Source organism: Brachyistius frenatus, unplaced genomic scaffold, assembly GCF_029030835.1.
Source record: "Brachyistius frenatus isolate BFR_SWC_R1_liver_20210118 unplaced genomic scaffold, ASM2903083v1 Contig_41, whole genome shotgun sequence".
Taxonomy (NCBI): domain Eukaryota; kingdom Metazoa; phylum Chordata; class Actinopteri; family Embiotocidae; genus Brachyistius; species Brachyistius frenatus.
Window position 1 is genome coordinate 3,227,537 of NW_027210640.1, and position 25,219 is coordinate 3,252,755.

Below are 25,219 nucleotides of genomic sequence, written 5' to 3' on the forward strand. Positions count from 1 at the left end.
TAACTATAGGCTCCCTCCCTCACGCAAAAGTAGTGAAGAGTGGCTGATGAAGAAGGAGAAGCATGTAGATAACCAAGAGAGAAATATTTTTCTGTTGACTTTAAAAACAATATTGTACTTACATTCATCAGGTGACTAGAAAGACTCTCATGGAGTGATTATGTAGTTTTGTTTCTGCTGGAGGTGTAAACAGCAGATTGATCACCAACATGTCACAAAAATCAAATAAATAAAATGCTCAGAGTCTTCCTGCCACTAGAGGTAAAAAAAATAAATAAATATATATATATTTTTTTTTTAAATCACTTGATGCAGCTTTAAAATGAGGAATGACTTGCACAGGGTACAGTTAAGCAGCATAGAATGGAACAACAGTTACAATATCAAGGAACTGGGTTTACTGTGTCTCTTTGTTTCTTGCATGGACGAATAAACTACAAGCAAGGCCTAAACCACAAATGAGCGACACTACTACATGAGCAAAGAGGGAGATCGGTATAAGTCATTAGCTGGTTGTTTTATGAATTAATTGACCTTTGACACTGACCAAATGAGCAGAGGAATGTACACCATCGAAGGTAACTAGACTGGAATGATTATACTACTGTGCTGTAGCAAAGACTTGCAGCCAAAGGCAGTCTGTTGGCTGCTTTAACAACACACATCATCTTGTATAGCAAATACCCAAAACTGGGGAACAGTCACCAAGCTGGGAGGGCACAGTAAAAGAACAAAATAACTTTATTTTTTTAGCAGAATAAAGTATGAATAAAAGTACGAATAAAATTAATATCTCCAATAAAATCTTTTGAACTCCTCAGCACTCAGCTGTTGCTTGGCACAAACGTCATAAAAACAGATGGGGCATTTTTTTCAAAACCTTATTTTTTCCCTTAAATTTTGCCCAATGAGAAGTGCACACTAAATATTGTGTTCATTCACAAATGCATTGAAAAGTCTGTTAGACATTCAGGCTTGCAGTTTGAGGGCAATAACTTCTCAGCATTATCAACAACAGAATCAGTAGAGCTAAAAGAATAGGGAGAAATTAAAAGTAAACAGCAATGTCTGACCAGTAGTTCAACCACTCAAAACAAGATAAGCTGCTGATAACCTTAAACGTTTACACGAGTTAGCATGTAATTTCAGAGCCGTTAAGATTTAACCTCCAGACAGATCAGATGACATTAGTCTGAGCCCCTGTCCCCTGCTGCTGGGAAATAAAATCCACTAACCATCTTCAACACAGATAACCATGTCACCCAAAGCAGACATCTTCAAGTCTACACTGGCATCACTATAATGTTCTGTACCAAGGCAGGTTCGTGAGTACAGGGACATCTAAAAACAACTAAATCCTCAAATCAACTTATGTAGAAAATTCTGCTTCTTAAGTACTATTAAAATGTTCTCCTGCATTACAGATATCCGTAGTTGGATAATGACATTGTATTTTGCCACTTCTGTTGTGTGTTCACGATCCAGTAAACATGGCCCTCCATATACAAGGACAGTAGGATGTAATATGTATTAGCTGGTTAGAAATGTCTGTCACGGGCACTCGTGCATCAAATTGTTAGCAGAACAACACAGGCACATCAAGAATGCCAGACCAATGGTAGGAATTCTGGAGTTGATGGTCGATTATATAAGAGCAAAGGGGCACCTGGGGGAAAAAAACAAATAATATTGTGCAGGGTAGCTATCTGCTGAGAGCATCAAGTCACTGCCCTCAAACCAGGCTGAGTCCAACACATCTTTGGTCTGAACATTGGAAATAAGGTGCTTTTTGGTAAATGTGCACCAATCAATTGGTGACCAACAGTATTCAGCTGATATTTGAATTGGCAAACAATTGGAAGCAGCTTTATCTGTGGACAATCTGATACAGGTCAGATTACTGCAGTAGGCCATGTGTTGAAAGTGGCAATTTGACTATGCCCATTATAGACTAACAACCATGTTAAAGAACACAAAAAGTTGCCTTAACGTGGTTTTTATTTAGAGGATTTTAACATTTAAAGGTTTCAACACTCCTTACAAGTTTAGATGATTTTACAGTCCTGGGTCCAATGCTGCGATGAGTATGTTTGCATAACTGTCTACACAGCATTATGTAAAGTTGACTTTTTTTAAGATTGCTGCACACGCTTATATATTATACCATGTTTAGCAGAAGGTACGAGTAAGACACAACTTAATTCAAACTTCAACCAGCTGTCAGTTTGGTGGTTGGCCAATCACTCAATCATTAGAGAAAAAAAAAGTGGCAGAACACCTGACATCATGACGATGCATCTCTATCCTGTAGGAGAAGAACTGCTCACTTTCCTCTAGAAAACAGTCAACGACGTATACCGTCTCTTTTATTAGCAGCATAATGGCTGTTGTCATTGTCACTGTATGTATGTCTGTATGATTAAAAAGTTGAATATCAATCTACAACCTTTAAATGGGTTTGTGAGCACAAGTGTAGATTATGTTGTATATACTAATGATAGTCATACAAAGTATGGAGACACCCAGTAAAAGGTTGATGCAATTCACAACCACTTACAAAATGTAACAGTCATGAAACAGCGTGGTCACATTTGATGTTTGAGGAAATGTTGGTGAAGCTTTTGGAATTTACAGTTTTGTCTTCCCACTTGGTCTGGCCTGACTGATGACACGCAGTGAGATGTAAAAGCTGAGAAAGCCTCTACGCTACCACAGAATAAAAGCCATCACAGAACACCCATCTCTCATTCAATATCTCTGTTTAGACACTGTACCCATCTCCTTGAAAAGCTTGCAGTAAACAGTTTATTGTGACCAAGGCAATGTCATTGGTGTCAGCTTAAAGGCTGACACAACAGGAGCTGTTTTCCATGTGGTTAAGCCCCACCAATTTACTGCAAGTTTATGAGCTGCTAAGCTTGTTAAGTTTCATGTTTCCCATTCATAGATTCCGGGAGTATCCTCATCCTGTAAAAGTCTTCCTTTCAGATGGAGCAGGAGTTCGCTCTCTTTCTTGGTTTAGGCTCCCCAAAGTCCCGGTCATCTGCAGCACAATGGCTGAAGGTGCAAATAGTCTGAGAGAGCCTTCGCATGCCCAGGCGGAAAACACTATTGGACAGGCTGTAGATGACACAGTTGCAAAAGCTGTTGCTAATGGCCAACCAGGTGGTGATGAAGGAGAGGGCAGGACTATCCAGCACATGGGAGCTCTCTAGCAGAAAGTAGATTATGTAGGGAAGCCAAAGCATATAGAAAACACTGGTGATGCGGAAGAGCACCATCGCATAGCGTCGATCTGGTCCATGCCCTCCCTGATGCCCACCACTGGTCCCCTCACCCGCCTCCATCTCCTGGCTGGGGAAGCGTGCCCGCCGTTCACTGATCTCCCTGTTGTGTTGCTGGCAAATGCGAAAGATGTGGTAATAGGTAAAACAGACCACAAGAGCAGCAGGTGCATAGAGCAAGCACACCACAAAGCCTGTAAATAGGGCAGAGGTGGGCCAAGAGTGAGCGCACCACTCAAAAATATCCCCATGATATCCCGGCTTACCCCAACCGAAGAAGGAAGGCAGGAAAACCAGGCTAGAGTAGACCCAGATGACGGTGATGCAGCCTCGTAGCCGACACGGTGTCACCAGCTGGTTGTAAGATAAGGGTTTAGTTATGGCCAGGTAGCGATCCACACTGATACAAGCCAAGCAGGCCATTGAAACACTCTTCAAAACAGAGATGACATAGCTGAAAACCTGGCATGTGATTGGTTCCTGGACACCTGCTGGGTAGTGGAGCAAAGACAGGGTGGGCACCAGGCAACTAAGACCCACCAGCAGGTCAGCGTAGGCCATGGTCTGGATGAAGTAGCTGGTGGTGTAGTGGTGCAGCAGAGGGGCACAGTGGAACACAAAGATCACTGTCAGGTTCCCAGCAATAATGAGCACTGTCAGAAGTACAATGACAGCCGTTTCCAGAACGCAAGCCTCGAGGCCTTCGTTCAGCCCCCAGCCCAAAGGACAAGAGTGGTTTGAGGCTCTTTCCGGAAAGAAGTCTCCATGGCTGCTGTTGGCAGTGAGCACCGGGTCCGTTGTCAGTTCAGACTGGTTCATTGTTCTGGGTGCTATCCAGGTGGGTCAGGTTTGTGGTGTGCCACCCATAAGGCAGCTGGCCTGAAACCGGAGAACTGCCCGTCTCCCTCCCCGTTCTTTACCAGGAGTCTGCAGCCTCCCTCAGTTCACAAAGCTCAATACTCTCCCTAGCACACTCACGCTCTCGTTCACCTTACTCTCACATAACTGGGTCTCAATCAAATGAACACTGACTGGGGGAAAATCAATACAGCCTCTGGGAGGATAGGACAACCCGTTCAGCTCTCCTCTCCAATCACGCATGGTTACTGAAAGTAGTGGGTGGGTAACAGTCAGGAGTAGGAGGGAAAAAAACTGTTGTATTCCTTCAGTAAACCAAAAGCGGGGTAGCATTAGTGCTGCGGCCAGCATCTATCCCAAAGGCGAGTTCGCCTGCTGCTATGACTCCCAGTCTGTGGCCTCATCGCCTGATTCTAATGAGAGTTGCCACCAGGAGGCTGGGGGCAGAAGATGTCCTCACAAGGGCAGGGAGCACAGATGATGTGAGGGAGAAAACCACACGAGGTTAAACCATCAAAGAAAGTACAGTGCTCCCTTTACTTGACAGATCCTCAGAGGACATCAAATCAGCAATCAACATCCAGTTCCTATTTCACACCTAAAGAAGAGATCAAATTTTCTGGGAGCAGTTACTTTTCAAAAATACGTTATAGGTAACCCTTGTGTAGATCACAAAAAGCTTCTTAAAAGTAGTCTCTCTTCATGTATAATTACGTCCATCTCTGGGAGTCAACCCCTCAGTACATTCCAGAGTTTCACTTTGCCATGGGTGCTTGTGTGTTTACTGCGTGACAGCAGGCTTCCCTTATTTTGGTGGTCCTCTGGTCAGTGTCTGGAGCCCATGTATGCCCAGCTATTGTCTGAATCAAAACACAGACACAGGCTAGAACAACATGGGGATCTCCGCAGGAGATAATGTCACAGCTCTCTCAGCACACATGGCGGTGGGGGAAAATGTGTTTACAAGGCATCCCTCGGCAGAATGAGCAAAAAACCGAGCGCATCAAAATGTCTGGATGAGTTATGCCAATAAAGATCTATAAAGTTTAAATCCAAATGTGCAAACTTGCCTCTCAGTGCTCTGGACTGCAAGTTGCTCAAGACAAACATAAAAGTCCAATAGCTGATGAAAAGTGTTGAATGTCAGACTCCCATGCAGGCAGGTGAAAGGACTCTCTAGGAGCAATGAATGAGAGGCCAGCTGAATTACTCAGCGCTCCGCTCACTTCAACTCCTCAGCAATCCTATGGCAGACACTTGCAGAGAGGGGTTTGGGGATCCATCGGCAATCCACTTATTTATCCCTTAAACTTGTTACTTGCTTTTTCGTTGTGTCATTGTGGCAGAGGCAGTGCTTGGCAGGGGTTAGTACCTTCTCCACAAGTGCTTAATACAAACATTGATTTTCTTAACTTGTCGTAGTCCTTTCAAGTATGCATTCTGTTTAATTGTAGAGGTATGGGGTCTTATAGCCTCGCCTTTGACTCCTCTGTCAGTACGTCTGCCACCCTGAACAAAACACTGGCAGCACAACAAAGGGGGAATCCACTCTAGCAGCATAAAGAAAAGACCAAGTCCCAGTCGGAGTCCCAGTTTCAAGCACTGTCCTTTGCAAATGCCTCCTTTTTACTTCCGATCAAAAAGGACAACCCACGTTTTTCATGAATAAATCCTTAGGTCCTAGCATACAGAAAGAGATGAATGCAATGCATCTGTCCAAAGCAGCAAGTAAAATGCAAGAGAAAAAAAAGATGACTGCGCTGATGGATATGAGTTAAAACTGCAGCGAGGGAAGCGAGGGGACGAAGAGTCCCTCAGCCCTGGCGCAGTGAGGAGAGATGCTGTGACTGGCTTACACTTCCCTTCCTCTCTCACCACACAATCTCTCTAGCTTGCACACTCAAGTCTCTCTCTCTCTCTCTCTCTCTCTCTCTCCACACACACACACACACACACACACACACAAAGTCTCACACACACACACACACACACACACACACACACACACAAACCCTCCCTCTTTCTCACTCAGCTTCTCGCTCATCGCCCTGCCTCCTCCCCTCCCAGCTGCACCTGAGGCTCCCTGCCACATTATCCTGTCTCTCAGACTGGCTTTCTCCCAGAGGTAAATTTGGATACATTTCCTATTTACATATCACTTATCTCTCACAGTCTATTTTCTATTAACTAAAGCCCCCTCCCCTCTTCCCCCCCTCCTATTTTTCCTTCCCTGTTTCAGTTCCACTTCCTCCTCTCAGTTCCCCTCCTCTACACATCTACCTCACCCAATCTTTAAAAAAGCAGGACTATTTTATTCATCTATAGAAACAACCAACAGAAATAACACTAAAACGATAAAATATTGCAGCAAAACATAATAAAATGTACATGTCATGAGAATATGCGTTAACCATTGAACTGTCTCACTTTATTAAATTGACAAATTAACGTAAAAACATTATTGTATAATGTTCATGTATGCAGGATAACACTAAAACTCGATTATCCAAAGGGACATCTTGGGTGTTTAATTCTTGTAAAATGCATCCTGTCCCCTCTCCAACCAGGCTCCAGGTTCTTCAGGTTACTTTTTTTTATTCTTTATTTAACCAACAGCTTAGCACAGTTATGTCTGCCCCTTAGTTACAGTTGCCAAGCATTTCGGCCAGCTGGGAGCATCCTCTGGCCAGAAAATGATAAAAAGGATCAAGTGACAGCAAATTGGCCAAGCAGAAGGGCGGATGGAAAGAAACTGTCAAGCAACGTGGCTGGTCAGGAGAATCTTGCAACAAAAGGACATTCAGCGCAACTTTGTTAACAATATTGGTTTCTTTTTTTTAATGATTACATTCTATTAGAGCCAGTGAGGAGTGGATGACTACAAGATGGATGGAAAATGACTAGCTAGGAAACAACAATGCACCTAGCTTCTTCCAGGAAGATTACACAAGCTATTTGTACAAAACAATCAAACAAAGAAATCTTTGAAAGGAGCAACCACAACAAGAACTAAACCAATTATAGAAGTACAAGAAAATTTGGTGGCTGAGCTGCACTAAGGAGTCAGTGATGGAGCACTGTTGCTTAAGTGTACAAAACAATTGACATATAGTATACTATTACATATACTTGAGCAGATAATTAAAGAAAAAACACACCATTTACTTATGCAAATGTGTCTAATTTGACTAAATTTAAATCTAGAACAGTGTGTGGTCAAATCGACACTGAAAGTTATATATGAAACCTTGCGAGCAAAACCAAATGTGTTATCTGTTAATGTGCCTTCCAGAGGGAGAGCCAAACGATGGCTTAACCTGGACCTGACTTGACTGTCCTGGATGTAATTGTAATAAGAGGAGGTAATAATAAAGATGAGTTTTTACACATCACCTGTTCCTGACAGCGCATTCAAGGTACAGAACCAACCTAATAGAAATATGTAATTAATTCCTAAGATGAAAAGCATACTGCACATCACGTTTTAGTTCCCATTTTTTATTTTCTCACTTTAAAGAAGCATGGGCTCATGGGTAGAAACAATATAATATCAAACCACATTCTCGGTCTGTGACTGCAATATAGAACACACAGGCTTCACCTTCTCCAAAAAAGAAATGCTTTTTGTTACAGGAGTTACAGTTTGATCATTTTGTCATCAATATAAAAACAATAAAGCAGTGATGCAACTCAAATGGACGTCAGCATTTTTTTAGGTTTAGTTATGACAGCCAATGTTTATGATACAATGTTCTACTAAAGTGGTCATTGAGAAAAACAGTTCAATGAAAAAACAAAACAACAGTGGTCAGAAAAGAGCGGAGAACTAAAAATAAAATGAGACGAAGCCAGGGCTAAAAAAAAGTTCAGGGAGACGGTTCCGCTGTCACTATGGAAGGAGTCAGTCAATGGAGATCTCTCAGCACAGTGCTCTTTACCTTTGGAGGTGGACACTGATGAAAAACACCACCAGAAGGCCACCGTTAATAATTCATTCTGCTCCAAAACAAAGCCAGCAGGGCCACTAGGAAACAAAGGTGGAGGCTGATTCACCTTTCACTGCTTCTCAGCATCCCACCCTCCTCCACCCTTGGGCTCCTGCTGATTTCAGTCTCAACAGCAATGTGTCAGCAAAAGCACAGAGTTTACATCTACATTAAAAGGTGTTTGGCTTGGGGGCTTATCGAGAGCACACAAAATAATGAGGTAGGGTGGTCACCTTCTGGTTCAAAGACACTTCACCAGGAGAAGGTGAGTAATTCATAAATTGATATACTGGCATCATTAAAGCAAGCATTATATGGTGCTCAATCAATGAAAACAAAATTAAATCAATAAGCACAAAAACATCAATCAGCGTTAGTATAAGGTCTCGTCATTCAAGACCTGCACAAGTTTTGTATAAATAATGAACAAAGTGTGTAACAGCTCTTCCTATTAGGCAAGCTGATGTTGTTGTACAGTTGCTGATGGTTGATTACTGCAGGAGAAATATAAAAGTGTGTCCCAGCAGTATGAGATATTACATCACAAGTCCTTGTTCAATAAACCAGCCAGCCAGTGGACCTCTACTGTCACACTGATGGTAAATGTAATGGGAGGTTGCCAAATTGAGACTGAAAAAAAAAAAAAAAAAAAGGTACAGATTTTTTTGGGGGGGATAAATAAAGTCACCCTGGAGCAGGAATGGTCTGAGCGCGTAAAATCTTCTAACTCATAATTTAGATGTGATTAGACTACACTGACAAGAAAAAAAAAAAAAAGTGTGGTAACACACTGTGAAGTCACCCATTGATCAAGTGTCATTTTGACTGTCACCATTTAGATTTTTTTTAAATTTAGATTTTGACACGAGGGTGGCGCTGTAGATGAGAGAAGGGTGGATCTGATACTATGCACGCCCACCTATACCAGTAACCTGACTGTACCCAGCTATGTCAATCAAACAGGCAAGCCCCAAAACATACCTCTCTTTGAGGTCTAATGTCGAATTAATTATGGAAAGAAAAAAACAAACATTCACTTCGTGTTTCGTAAGAGAAGTTGACACTTTTGGAGCCAGCCCCTTCTGGCCCTCAGTGGTATTGCACTTCTGCATTGGCTTTATTTTAAAGACCTGGAGTTTGCATCTATTTATATATACACATTTATATAACACAAATATTCTTCCAATTTTGGGAGAAAGCTATGCTCCATTTCTTCTCATGTTTTGTTTACACAAGTGACTGAGGATGCAGATACAAGTACTGTAAAGTACACTAAGGCCTATTGGATGATGATCAATTACAAAAAGTCAAGTTTTTATTACTGCAGTATCACATTATACTTTGTCAGAAAGGAGACTGCTAATTTCTATGTACAATGTGTTACTCAACAACCATTTTATCGTTTCATTTTGGGAAAGAGATGCAATGGCAAGGGTCCTAATTCTATAGCTACTATTCTTACTATCATTAGTTTATCACAATTACTCCTTTTTAAAAGAAGTTTCTCAATTATTGTTTGCTGTTGTTCGCATGTAGGTGTTTGAGTATTGACTGGTGAACTGGTTCACAAATTGCTGTTTGTGGTGATGGTTATCAAGGAATTTGCTTAAAGGGTCAAATGTAAACACAGAGGTTTCTGCACTGCAGCTCTGATCACTGACAAACCTCATTCAAGAGTCTGGGGGTTGGGATACGGAGGGATACGCTTTTAGTGCAGCAGATTAACACTGGTTCGCTGCCTGGATACAAACCTTTAGCTAGCACCATCAACAGACCAACACTAAGCTTAGCAGACAGAAGCCAGTATTTAAATTTAACAAGAGTGGGCCAAGCTGTGTCTGGATTCAGTTGCCAGGTTAAAGGCCCTCAAGGAGAGGATTTTCAAGCATTGACAGTATTAGAGGTCAGTGACTTTAGTGTGGCTTACTTGCCTGTCATAAAGACTGCTCCAGAAATTTAGACTGACAAAATTTGCCAAAAATGAAATCATGGTTTTCCTGTAGATACTGTGATCCTTTAAGAACTCAATCCAATGAAAAGCCAGAATCTTGTTAGCCCTTCTGCCTCTCTTGGCTCATTGAAATCCTGGAGTAAAAAAGCATAATGGACTAGCATCAAGCTTGGATAATTTAAGAATACTGTGTGCACTTTACTGAAATGCTATCACTATTGTCACAGTCACATCTTTGAGCCATTGGGGACATTGACAACTCACTTCACAAGGTCTAAGGTGTATTCAAAAACAAAAAAAATTGTAACCACCTTAAAAAGTAATGGGTTGTGATGAAATATAACACTACGAGCAAATATCAGCAATAATGTACAACATTGGGAAGGAGAAAGTGTCCAACATAAAGACAGGAACTAGCTCACAGCATATGGAAAGCAAAGTAAGCTATTATTATCGAATCCCACATTCATATTGAGTGGCCAAACAAAATGAAATATCTCAACCATTTTTACTTCCAGCACAATGTCACCACGTTCACTGCTTACAATGGGACTGCAGCAGCTGAATGGCAAAGAAGAGCGAAAGGTCAAAGACAGGCTGCCTACCGAAATCACCATCTATCATCTTCATTTAATCTCACACCACATGGCGGTGAAGACCTGTCTGACTGCTCAGGTTGACATATTTGTATTCATTATCCTGTAGCTCCTAGTGTCCTGCTAGGTCAGGATGTAACTGTCACTGTAAACCTTGAATGTAAAAAAAAAGAAGTCTTTGTACATTTCACAAGATATCGAATTTTTTTTGGTCCAAGAAAAACAAGTGTGACACATTTATATTTTTTGAATAATTGCAACAATATGCATATATTTAGCATTTTTTTACAGCACTAACACGATAGTAATGCAGTTTTAATAGAGAAACATTTAATGCTTAGTCTGTCCTGTATTACGTCTGTATGTTCAGAGATATTCAGTAACATGTTATTATTCTAAATGGGGTTTTTTCTAGCACAAGGGAGTAGCTCTAAGTTTTATCTTGCTTAAACTGCAAATAGACAACATTACTGCTACAGCCTTCCTGGACAAATTGAGTCTAAAATTCATTCAATACCTGGGTGAAAATTCTAACGATGTTATTCATGGCAACAGATTCAGATTTATCGAATCAGGAGATGCAAGCTGGTGCGAGTAAGGAATAGAAAAAGCAGAGCACAGCTCCAGCTGCGAGGCTACAGTCGGTACGAAGACTGAGACACAGAAGTGTTGTGACCACGGAAGATGCTGGAGGCTGGATCTCCTTAATGCGAGCTGTCATATCGGTGTCAGTATGGCTAGGAGGCTATGCTAATGCCCACATACAGTAGTTCATGCACTCACTGCTGTATGGCAAGACAGTTATAACAAACACCCAATAAATCTGTTATGCCACACTTTTGGCATTACATGGTAATATCTGTCTGCACAAGAAACTCCACATTAAATGCCAAGCTCGCAGAGGGCATTAAATCTATTAACATCACTGATAACACCATTTTAAGTACATATACATTCATGCAGGGAACTGGCACGGTGTTACTCAAAATCAATTATACATTGTGTCACTTCTCTCTTGTTAATTTACTTAATTAAACAGAAACTACAGAAATGACCAATCATATTTTTGTTGGTCCATCTTTTTGAGATACAGACTTTTCTGTGACTGTGGATGAAAGGCAGTGTGTCCTTTTATGGTGCCTACTGGGTTCCTGCTGTGGATACTGGGAACTGGAGGGATGCATTATGGAGACCCACACAGACCCGAGAAGGGAGGGCTGCAGTGAATAGGCCTAGATTGTAGGGAGGGGAGAATGGAAGTGGTGTTGCCTGGCTGTATTGTGGACATGCAGTGCAGCTGGTCCCTACAGATACTATAACGGAGGATGGGATAGTGTGCTATGTATGCGTGACGCTTTGATTGACAAGGCTTTAGACCCTCGAAGGGAATTTTTTTCTACCATAAATGATGGGAGACCTCAGACCAGGGGCAGGGCACAAGTAAGACGGAGAAACAATGTTTATCTATGTGCATAATGGGTAACTATACATGAGGGCATACTGTGTTTTCATCAAAGGTCGAAAACCTTGATTCAATGTCAAAATATCAGTATCAAAAGAGCGATGAAAAACAACTTTTGTTTTTAGCTTTGATCACGCAGCATGTTTTTCAACTACACCAGCAGGCTTTTAATGGACTTCTGAGATCTGACAGAGGATCAAACATCAACTTCACCAAAGATAGAGTTAGTCCTGTGACAGTGATGCACATGTCAATGTGTATATACGGCATGTGTATGTGCTTCTACAGAAAATATCATCACATCAAATGACTCATGTTGTATAATTAGTAAAAAAAAATAATCTAGCGCATAAATTATTAGTGCACTAATGGCAAATTAATCAGCAATTATTTCAATCATTGAGTAACCTTTGAATGCAAACCTCAGGCTAGTAGCCAGGCACTATTTGGCACTCTGCATAATTATTTTTTTGTTTTTTTAGTTAAACAATGCGCTTACTTGTATTCCTCAAATGATTTGTCTTTAACAATGTTCTGCTTATAAAATGTCAAAAATGGTAATAAGTAATCCTTTTCTAATATATCTATTTAAAATAAAATAAAAATTATTGGATCACTAGCAACCCAAGGTTGGTAATAACTTAGTGAACTTAGAGAATCATGATTATCATGGGCAATTTTGCAATTTCCAGTTTACTTCATTGTGGTTTTGTCCCAGTGTTACAATGCCAAACCCCAAATACAGTGATTCAGAAGTGTGTTTATTAGACCTGCTGGGTTCAAGGTGCACTTCATGAATTTGATCATTTAAAAAGCTGTACATGAGCAATTCAGAGGACATATCTGGTGATGTGCCCTCTGAATGGCACAACAGTCAAAATCCATCCAATAAGCAATTCCCAGAGAAGTTAGAACTGATGAGCGAACGTTATACACTGTGTTATATACTGCATATAGACTGTGTTGATCCTCCTCCTATAAACACACACGTAGTCTTTGAGGTCAAATTTACAACTTTGGAAGAGAAGGAAAAAGATCCCTTGACTTCCAAATACAAATGAATGCTCTAAAAGATTTTACTTTTTTTTTCTAGAATCAGAAACACTTAAGCTGAAAATCTATAAATTTATACCGAGAGTTGTAATGACGTCATAGATGACAAAACAATTTTTTTTTTATATGTTTGTTATTGTTATTTCTATACTGAAAACAGGTTACAGGCAATAAGATTTAAATATGTGGCACAATCTGCCATATATACAGTAAGTGCAACTGGTTAATAGAGCTGTGTAATAGAAAATGTTTAAATTCAAACTAGTACATACTTATACTGTACAGTGGGCACTGCAGTGGTTGCCAGAAGGCTGAAAAAGTCCTAGATGAAAATTTATAAGTAGCTGGCCACCTACCTGGGTTCCAATTATCCAAATATCAAGTAGTTAATTAACTACAGCAGAATGTTGACACGAAAGGCAAAAGGAGACACAGAATTGTCATGGAGACAACTTCAAGCAAAGAGAAGTCCTTAGACCCTTGCAGTTACCATGGCAGCCCATCTTATGTACATTGTACTCCATGTATCTGTGTGTGGGTTATCAGGCGTGGGTGTAGTATTATTCCAGCCCGAATGCATGGCTGATGCTGCCTTTGATTGTAGACCGACATGAAATGTCATCACTAAGCTGGCACCTGGACTGAATATGACTCAACAAAAAAAGTGCAAAGCGCCACAAAGCCCTGGTATAATTTGCTCTCTGCTTTCATTACATGCTTAGTAAAGAGTTTGTGTGTTTGTTCTAGTCTTCCGAGGGAAGTCCAGAAAAGATAATGATAGTCACTGAATAAAAATGGTTGTTATTGTGTTATGTTTATGTTATGGTTGTGTTTTGTTTATGATTGTATTTTGTTTATGGTCACGTTATATTTATGGTTTTGTTGTGTTGCGTTATTGTTGTGTTGTGTTACGTATTATTGTTATTATTGTGTTATGTTATCATTGAGTTATGTTATAAGTTTAGTTATATGTAAGCTTATAACTTGGACTTATTTCTTCACTCGGTAACAAAAATGATCAATTACATCATATTCAAACTAGACACACAATGTGAGCAACTAAGTGACCAGTAGGATGAAGCACAGGGGCTGGGCCATGACACAGCCAAAGTTCCCACACAGAAGGGATGGGTACCGAGAACTGGATGCTAATTTAAAAAGGCGCCTGGATTTACGAGATTACACCAGAATCCATCTTGTGAGGCTTCAAATTGTGAATTTGAGTCCCGACCGCAGTAGTTCTGACCAATCAGCATCGTGTGATGGACCTACTGGCAGCTACGGGCGTGGTACGACAGTCAAGTATTTTTTTTTTAAAGTGCCAGCCCTTGTCTAAACAGCTGTACAACGCTTCTCAGATGGTTCTCAGATGGTTCTGTGGAACAAAGCATCTACAGCGTCAGGTTACGGATATTGTATAGAAGCACTGAAAAGAAAAGTTAAAAAGAAGAAAAAAAAAAATCAATTCCCTTTGCAAAACAATCTCCTTGGAAGACCTTCAGTTTCATACAGTCCAAGACTTCTTACAGCCTACTGTGGAAGAACCGCTGTTCCAGGCTTCTGATCACAGCCGTTGACCTGAGGAGAGATCCTGACCTCTGTTAACACACTGGCTGTGCTGTGACTGAGATTGGTTTTTGGAAAGGCAGGCCTGGAAATAGCTGGCTGAGCTTTTTTAAGCTGTGGGTTCAAGCGTGGCAGCACACCTTCGGCTTGTTCGACTCTAGGGACACGAAAAGGTTGTTCAAATGTCACTAGCAAACCCCCCCAACCCCGATCCCAAACACTGTGCTGCACCAGTCGAGAAAAAAGTTATTTTGTGAATGTCTCAAACACCCTGAGGCCATGGTGTGTGTGACAGAGTGCGTATTTGTTACCCTGTGTGTGAGGACTGTAAATTAGAGCAGTACAATACTGGACATGACACTTGCGATCTATGATATCAAACTGGCTAGCCATGGGCTACATGCTGCTAAATGCTCAGTAGGTTAGTCTAACCCAGTGCTTCTCACATGAGGACAGGACTCCTCAAGAGGTCAAAAATCTCTGAGGGCCTCGAGCAGAGGACCCATGGCGATACACGGCGCTTATTTACAACACCCATGCCCCTTCCAAAGGGACGACAGTCCAATTATTTAGAATTCAATCAGCATTAACGTCGGCACTGAGCCCAGACAGCAGACATTAATAAGTTCCACATCGCCCTCACCGTTGCTGTCATTTGCCTCCCTTTCCTCTTCCCCTCCCACCTCCGTCTTCCCTCGGTTCCATTCATTTGGTGCAGCTATTAATAGCCCAGCCAACCGCCTATCAATACCATCACTATACTCCGGCAAGACAGAAGATGTGGGCGTGGCCCAGCCATTGGAATGAGAATAAATGAGCTGAACTACAGAAGCTTGATTTTATGTAACCAGCGCGAGGGAGAGAAGGAAGGGAGGGAAAGGGGGAGAGATAGAAAGAGGCGCAGAAAAACATGGCGGAGACGAGGAAGAAAGGAAGAGTGTGTAAGCCATAAAGAGAGATGGCACACAGGACAGAGAACGAGGTAGACTAATGAAAGAGCAGAAGAAAAACTGTCCCAGTATAACAGATAAAGATGGGAGAAACAGAAGGGTTGAGGAAGAGAAAAATAAATTTACACAGCAGTGAAAGACAAGTAAAAAATATGTGACTCAAGAAAGACAGAAATCAGCCAGGTCTCTTGACATTTACGCACATTCCTTTTCTCGTCTTCTCCCCTCGGTCACTACAACCTCATATTTATGGGTCCACATTCTTAGCTGTCTCAATTTTTCTTCTTTCCATCTGCACCCCTTGCTCCCTGCTTATTGATTGAGGCAGGTAGTTTCACCCGCTTCTGTGTGGCAAAGAGAAAGACCATTTTATTATCCATAAAAGGGAGGATCTCTGTCTACTTTCAGTGTTTATATTACCTCCTCCTCCTCCGCTGCTGTCTGGTCCAGAGGGGCTTTGTCACTTTACTTACTGGTTTACAAATGTCTAAGGATGGCTAACAGACCGATAACAGAAAGATAAATACAATTTATGTAAAACTAAGGCAGTAATATAATATCTATGAAATAATTAAAATATCAATGTATCAAGAAGAAATTTTAGATAATTACTGGGTTTAAAAGTTGGATTGTTTATTTTCATCATAGTCGTGCAAATCAATGTGCGATTAACTCTATACGAGTAATATTCCCACAACTGCCCTTACTGATTTGATAAATTGGAACAGTCGCATTTCAGAACTACTAATACTGTAGCTCAGTTCAATATCTGAATCATTGTAAAATTCCTTTCATCTCTGCCCTCCTGACCTTTAATCTTGACTTTCTCATTCGTAGATGGTAATGGAAATACGAGTCTCTGTGTTACTGATTTTAGATGGCATGTTTACCATTACGTGGTTTTAGAGTTGCACATTTTGCAAGTCATTCTGGAGAAAATCATTAAACAATGTGAATTTGTAAACTGAAATCTATTCATATGTTTTTAAGTGTTGGTTGTCTAAGGATATTTTCATACCTAACCTGTCTGGTTTGGTTGAAATTAACTCTGGCATGTTCATATATTTAAACTGGTGAAGTTGAGAGGCAGTCTTGACTAATTATGCTCCCGCATTTTAAGTTCCAGTGTAGTAGTAAAATTACTACATAAACAAATGATCCCCCTCCCACCCCACCCCTTTTGAGCCAATGTAGTGCTGATAATGCTGTTGTTGATATGACTTCATTCCGGCAGCTTTCTTAGTGAGAAGTCACACAAAGTGAACCAGAACTAAAAGGCAACAATTCATCTTTTTTTTGGGGCTTCTGACCAAATGAAATAAACTACATGTTTAGTTCATGTTCTTCAGTACGCAGCAGATCCAAATTCAGTTTGTAGACAGTGTCGTTACAGTAGAGTTTGGTTTGCACCTGTATGGCACCACCTTAAACTCAACTGACCAACCAAGTGCACCGGACAGGTGATATGTGAACACAGAACAGTTAAATCCTAAAAAGGTCCAAAAAATGAACTTTGAACTCTTGCCGGCTCTTTGGGAGGCCAAAGGTCCAGGTCGAGCTGTAATAGTCCTCAGACAAGCAGCGCATGCATTTAAATGTCGATGCTAAATTAAAGTGCTCTCCGACTTGACACGCAGTTCAGAGGAAGAGCTCTAATGAACGGCAGCGTCAGAGATGTTGATTAGACACACTACTGTACACAACAAGGTCAGACATTTTCACCATAAAGACATGATATCGACACAATCCAAACCACTCATCTGGCTTCCACCATGAACACAACAAAAGCTGTCTATACACCTGAGGGAACCACAAAATACGAACCGTGTGCATGTTCAAGCTTCATATTTTGAGGCGAGACTCAGGAATGATGAGCAAAGTACTGTCAGGATACTCTCAGACATATAATAAATACAACCATGGTGAAGAACAACTACATACATCAACATGGTGTGTCAAAGTAACTCTTGACTTTTGTCATTTTTTGACCCACTGTTGAGACATGATGGTAAGAGGAACCTTTAATAACTGCTTTTTTTTTTTTTTTTTTTTTAAAGAAGTTGTCCTACCCTGGTCTGTCTGTTTGCGTGTGTTGTTTACCTTGGTGATGAGGATGCGGTAGTGCTCAAGCAGGTCATGGTTGTCGTGGCAACCGGCCAGCAGCTGCCAGACTTCGGCTCTGAGTGGCTCAGGAATGCCACTGCGAACCAATGGGGGCAAACCCTTCGGACGAGTGGACAGGTTCCCATGCCTGATACATACACAAACATACCTGATTAATGCATTATTTTACAAGGAAACTTAACTCAATTAAATCCACATTAACTATTATTTTGAAGTGCAGCTGGACAGATTTGATAATTACTGTGGGCAGTGACAGAACAGGACCAATCAAGTCAATCCCATAAATGTATGGCTGTCACAGACGTATTCATGTTGCTCGGAAATGAATACTATTTGGTTTTAATGAAAAGTTGTTATTTAATTAATCATATTTTAGAATGTATTCAAGTTTTTTCCTCACTATGTTTGCCAGTTACCTAATTATACAATCATACACATATAGACTGGGAGCAGCCCTGTACAACAGCAGACTGCTGAAAGAAGCTGAAGGGTTCACTGCTTCACACAGAAGCCCTATAATTACATTAACTACATCAGTTAAAGTTCAGATTTATTGCTTTATTAGCTACAGTATTAATTAAAGTAATCCTTACCTAACTCGTTAAATACCATACTGAGTATAATTTTATTAACTACTCCTACCACGTAGTATACTATCGTCTGGAATATTAACAGCAGTGCTGTGATCCCACAAGATAAAAAAAAATCCTGCTTTTGAAAACACACCGTCAGCTCTTTTTAATGATGCTTGAAATCTCATCATTATGTGTTTATTGAGGCCGTATGAAAGCAATTTCCCAATAAACTTCACTTCGTTGTGCTGATGCAACAGCAGGAAAACAGGCTGTGAGCTCAAATGAAAAGCCCGAAACATCTTTTATTCAGTTAATAATGTCTGTATCTAAAGCTCTATGTATCAATGCCAGCTGGTGTACAAGCATTTAAGTATTACAATAGTCGGTTTGTGTTATAGCAGATAAATTAAACGGATATACAGTCCAAACCATGAGAATTTGGACAGGTACATACACTGTGCTCTTCAGGCTCTGAGTTCAGCACATTCCATTTGATATAAGATAATTGACATTTCATCAAAGTGCCAAGTCTCAGCTTTAAGCAGGTAATCTATATAAACTGGGATGAAAAAACAATCAAACTGCAATAATGGAGAGGACCCAGCCCTGTACTGTAAATCACACTCTGCATGAGGCAGAGTGGACTTGATATACTTCTCAGTGCTTTTATAAAGTAGTTTGAAGGGCAAAAACGCTCCACAGTTCTTGAATTGTATGAGGATTTACCCAGATGTGTAAACATTCTCTTTAACCTGTATCACAGTCTTCTCCTGACCACATTCAAAATGTCTGTCCTCGTATAATTTAATCTGAATTTTTATGCCATTCTGAATGTCCACATCTATGACTTTTTTGCATCCTTTGAAGCCCTACCATCTGTTGAGGATTGCACCCCAGGACTCCAGTATTTTCTCAGGACAGTCTTTGGAAACGTCTCCTGTCCCACTGGAGATTTCACTGTCACTATCTGTAAAAAAAAAAGACACAGAAATATGAACACACATGCAGCGCATCAAGTAGATGTCGATCCTGTGGATCCTGATACCCTGTAACCTTCGTCCACATGGGGCATATAGTTACTCAGACACACATTTTGTGGGCAAGGCCTATAACACCATGTAAAATTGTTGTCCTTTCTTTGTACTTACCAGTTAAATAATTAGTCAAAGACCGCAAGATAGGCTGTGTTTGGACTTGTGAGCATTTCATCTTAATAAGAAACCCACATGAAGGCACTCTGATACGCATTGCACATTTTAGAAGCTGTTAATATTGATACCACAGCTAAATGGAGGCAGGAGTGCCTTTGCAGTGCCTACACCTTCCATTATTGCTGTTCTCCTGTCTGGTGCATCATGAAGCAGACAAGAGGCAATCAGCAAAGCGAACCACTTGTGTTTAGATGTAGAAGCACTAATTGACTGTCTGGCCTGCTCTGCTGCTGGAGAGATGAACTGATCCCCACACAGAGACCACCCACTGGAACTAGCAGACACACACGCACACACACGCAGACACACACACACACACACACACACACACACAGACATAGACACAGACACACACACACACACACTGATTCACATACTATGTTCAGAATGAGAACTTGTGGACTTTATAATACTGCTATGGCTCTACAAGTGTGTATGTATTTACTACACAGAAACCAGTGATGCAATGTGTTAACCATGGAGAAAAATAAATAAAAATGGATCGTTAAGAGTGACACTGAAGCACAAATACTCTCTTGGTAGTCTGGGTATTATTACCAAATTGTCCATCTTCTTTCTAAGTTTTTCATTTGAGGTGGATGCAGACAAAGCATTGTATATATTAATTATGTTTACCTTTAGAATACAGGTGAACATAAACACTGGGCCTAAGAAAATCTGTAGTACATTTTATGTTGAAACAATGACACTGATTTACACACTAATCGTGATTTGCACAAACTAAAAACTGAAAAAAAAAGTAGTGGCGAGGAATAAGTCCCACTAGATGTCCAAAAATAATTCACCACCATAAGAAAAACACCCAGGGGGCCAACCGATAGCAGAGTGGTTGGGGTGCATACCACATGGGTGCAAATGCCATGAGCAGTGAGTCCTAGCCGGCAGGACATTTATTGTATCGTTCTCCTGCTCCCACATTTTCTGTCTGGTTACACAGCACTGTCTGAATTCCAGAGGGGAAAGGAAACATGCATACATTGGATGCCTGGTGTTGATATTTTATTAAACAAAAAACTAAATTTGTCAGGTGCATGCAGTATTTATGACTGGTTTTCTTGATATGTTGGGTCAGTCTGTCTGTTTAGCAATCTCATTGTGCTGCAATAAAAAAAAAAGATAAAGTAAAATGAACAGACTGAAAACTCGTTGGTAAATTTCTTATGTTGGTAACGTTTTCCTTTTGGAGACAGAAATTTATATTCCCAATTCTCAGTATAATTCAAAAGTTGCAATAATTTCATATCGTGACTTCCCTATCGTGAAAAAACCTCAGAATAAACTCAAACCATCAGAAAGAAAGAACCAAGCGGCAACCAACCGTGACGTCGCCCATTGGTTCCTGAACTGCTGTTATGAAGCCTCAAGTTTGGAGTTTGGAGTAAGAAGTGACCGATGAGTCTGATTCACACTATGCCCTGCCCACCTATAGCAGAAACTGCGCCACAGGCCTGGCAATCAAACAGACATGCCCTCAAAAACACCGCTTTTTGAGGGCTAATATCTAATTAATGACGGGGTTATTTCCAAATGGACCGCCAGAAAACTAATAAGAAGGAGGGACTTTTGCCAACAACCTCATAATAACTTGCTGAAAAAAAATCTATTGACATTCTATTTCATGAAAGATATTGACTGGGAGTCTATGGAGCCAGCAGCATTTCAGAGCCAACCCGTAGTGGCCCTCAGTGGTATTGCACTTTATAGCGCTTCAGCGTTTGCCTCATTTTTCAGACCAGGAAGTTGAGTCCACTTCAACTTCAAAGAGAGAAAAACACCCAGTCTGGTGTGGCTTATATCCTTCAATCTAATAAATGACTGAGAATATCACACTGTTACAGCAAATGTTTCTTGCTTGTCTTGGTCTTTAAACCAAATGAAGGTGTGCTTGATTAAATCATATCAGGACATCTGAAGGTTTAGATATTAGAAGGATTTGTGAAATCCGGCCTCCTTTTAATCAGGGTATGTGCAAGTTGCACCAAATCCAATGGTACATTTTAAAAAGCTCTTACTGATCTCATTGAGACTGAAAGAGACATTTCACAAGTGACATAAACATTAAAGTAACACAATAGTGGCTCGGAATTTCCCAGAACAGGGTTTAAAGGCATCATTTACTCCCACTGAAGAATTTGCTCAGGCCTTGACATTTAATAATGAGTTAAGACATTTTCTTCTAGAACATGCAGCCACGACGCTCAATGCACTGCTGCTCGTATACATCCTCAGAGCCTCAGCAGGAGCTTTTCAGGTCTTTATAAATGCTTGATGAGTCCTTTCAAATGGTTTAGACCCAGCACAAAGCTGCTGCCTCTGTCCTCAGATTTGCTGAGGCCACGTGGCAGAGAAGCGTGAGTCCAATGCCACTGCCAATTTACCAGGTGATGAAAGAAACTGTGAAGATGAGGGCCATTACGGTTACCTTTTAATCTGGAGAGGGATTGCACATTCACTGTAGGATTACTTTCAAACAGGATCTCTCTGATGTTGAAACCACTGGGGAATTGGTTTTGTCTATGTTATAGCAAGCAGAAATTTCCTATTAGTATCATGAAGATGTTCCATCTTTTATGTTTCACTCTATTTAATGAACCTTCGCTTTGGACTTACACCTCTTCTCTGACGGCAGTGTACTGATTTAATCAAGCTCTATGTGTTTCTTTTTTGTGTTGTGTTATTCAGATATATTATGCAGAATTAGAACTGATAAATCAGAGGGACTGTAAAGATATAAACTTGTGCAGGTCACAGTTTGTGTGAATTTATTTGAAAAGGGAACACTATTTGTCTGTGTGCGTGAGAAACAAAAAAACAACCACAAATCATACTGTGAAAGAAAAAGCAAAGAAAAAAGAAAACGTCGGCTTCCAAGGGGGGGAAAAAAAAAATGAATTGAATGTATGTGCGCGGAGTGGTGCCATCTACACTGCGAGTGTATTCATTTCTGTACACAATGAGACTGACCTCCAGCTCCACGGCCCTGAGCGCCTCCAGTTTGCAGCTCTGGGGGAGGAGCGGGGCGTTATAGAAAAAGCCCATTGAATGGCTCCCACAGTGACAGCTGAAAGCCGCCAGCCCCAGCCTTGGCGGCTGACTCGTGACTTTGGGCGAGTCGGCAGATAGACATTGGAGAGACAATTTTTCTCTCCCGTTCTGTAAATACATTTTAGTTCTGAAAGGTGAAAAATGGGGTGCGGGGGGACCTAACTGTTTACAGCAACAAAGAAGAAAGCGAGGCAACAAAAAGATGAAGATAAGCCTCCAAGATTAGATGTTCCCACGTTGCTGTATCACAATTTTGAAAAACATTTAAACCAAAAAAAATGATTCTACTTTGGAAAATATTTTTTACAAGATATATATTTGACTTCCATAGGGACAGGCTCAATATTCCACTGCAGTGCTTTGACTGCCGTACCAGAAAACTGCAGTCATTGGTATCGTGTTAAAATGTCACAGGTTTTCCATGTAGGTGGGACTAATTAACTTGTATAATACCCACCGAGGTTATTTCTTAGGATTTGCATAAATAAAATGAATAATGCATCGGTTAGGGTGTTTTTCACATATATTTTCATAATCATATTATTTCTGTCAATGACATGATCTCTATTTGAAATCATTTGGCTGCAGTGAAGCGATATTCTACACGCTGTGAAACTTGGATGCAGAAAATCCTCTGATGCGACACAGGAATGTGTGCCTACGCATGTGACCACACACACATACACACACTCCAGCTAAATGAACGCAGGAGTGCGCACCTGCATTATTTTCATGAAGCGTGCAGTCCGAGTCGGCCAGGCCAAATCTGCAACACCTGCACCACCGCGCCCGTGGTCAGTCCTGTTTATATTAGTGGACTGAAACTGGGTCATGTTTGGGAACCACTGGAGTCTAACAGTCAGTGTTAGTGCTGTTAATGTTGCAGCTGTTTTGCCTCCATCCCTTTGGCAATGCTGCCATTACTGATGGTAAAATATCCACTCTGCTCTGGCTTGACACCTTAAACGGGTCACGTTGAAATTCATAGTCCCTCTCCTGGCATCGATTAAAACCCCAAAAAATCCTCACTGTTCATTAAAATGACATGTTTACAAATGTTTTCTTTACCATAATGCGGATCTAATATGCAAATAGTTCCTGCCACTATGTCCACCAGCCTCTTGGCTTACCCTTTCACCTTTGACTCTGCTCATCAAATGCACAAATTTCTGCATGTTTTCCATTTTACTAGCTGCTACTACTATTACTACTACTACTACTACTACTACTATTATTATATGCTGCACAATGGCAAGAGGTAATACTGGAGCTATTCAGCCACTCATGTCTGAACCCAAACAGATTCCGAAAAAAGACGAACACCTCGCAAGTTGTCAGGACTGGTGATTATCTAACCAACATATGACTTACACTGCAGTACTAAAATGAAAATATCAAGCCATGGTGTTGACTGTTTTGTTTTGTTTTTTCCCATTCATATGTCACGTGGAAATGTTAACAGGGTTAAAAACTTGATTTTCATTGCTGGGGTTCTTCAATAGATAAATTTTATTCGAGTTGCCTATTTGCAACAGTGGTCGAGAGCTATGTTTGGAATGAAAAAAATGAGAATTGTTGTTTTTGTATTTTCTGTCATGTCATAGTCTTGTATTTAAACAACAGTATCATTAGTGGCACATGAAAAAAAAAAAAAAATGCTGTAAGATCGCAGCAAACAACCCTCCATGGTTGCATCTCCTTGATGGAGGATACTGTTTACTTCAACCACAAAGGGCATGTGAGAGATGTTTGATGCTGTTGGACACTGCAGCGCTATAAGCCAACAAGCCCTGACAGGGTTGGGCCAGGCTCCATACGCTTGATGCCCGAGCACATACACAAGCGTGCATTATCGCACAAATAACTATGCAAGACCACCGAGGTTGTTCCTGCAGCTTAGAGCTGTGCACGGTGTAACACGTACACAAAATCTGTTGCAAAGCACAGAATCAAACTCATTCCACGCTGACGTCTCATGCTTTGCCACACTCACTTACACGCGACCAACATTGAGAATTTCAAACACACATATGCACATGTATTCCTGCCAATGTTTATGTGCCTCAACAAAATTAAACTTCACTTTTGATGCATGTCTGCCAGGGAATAGTATACGTGTAAAGCTCTATTTCAGACTGCGTATCTGGATATATGATCTCATTTAGATGAGGCGTTCATGCCACACAGGAGGGAAAGAAAAGACTATTGGATATATATATTGCTCCCACCAACAAGCTATTTGTGGTGAACCGAATCTTTTCTTTCTCATGCCCCTGAAGGACCACAGTGTTGTTGGGTTTTTCTCTGATATTAAAGGTGGCAAGGGATTTGTATAGCCCTGAACAATGTGAGGTCACATTTATCAACAAAGCTTTGGAGGACATTCTATGGTGAAGTTACCGCAAACGTGTCTGTGTTTATTTGTGGTAGGCTTTCTGAAGAATTGTGTCATCTCATCACTGATGTACAGAGACAAAGAAAGCCTGCCTGATATCACAAAGATTTAGATTTAAAAGATTTGTTTTTCATTATTACTG

General features: G+C 40.8%; 2 protein-coding genes across 3 annotated transcripts in view; both read right to left on the bottom strand.

Annotated features, from left to right (window-relative positions):
• Nucleotides 1–25,219, bottom strand: part of rabgap1l (RAB GTPase activating protein 1-like) — a 114,249-nt gene that overhangs the window by 65,703 nt on the left and 23,327 nt on the right. For both annotated transcript variants that reach the window (XM_069702390.1, XM_069702391.1), the window contains exons 12-13: nucleotides 19,279–19,372; nucleotides 17,807–17,957 (exon numbers count right to left, since the gene is read on the bottom strand). In XM_069702390.1, the coding sequence (XP_069558491.1) occupies nucleotides 17,807–17,957; nucleotides 19,279–19,372 (245 nt within the window). The remainder of the gene's footprint in view (nucleotides 1–17,806; nucleotides 17,958–19,278; nucleotides 19,373–25,219) is intronic.
• On the bottom strand, nucleotides 724–6,315 carry gpr52 (G protein-coupled receptor 52). Its single transcript, XM_069702397.1, has one exon. The coding sequence runs from the start codon at nucleotides 4,101–4,103 to the stop codon at nucleotides 2,985–2,987; it is 1,119 nt and encodes a 372-aa protein (XP_069558498.1). The 5' UTR covers nucleotides 4,104–6,315; the 3' UTR covers nucleotides 724–2,984.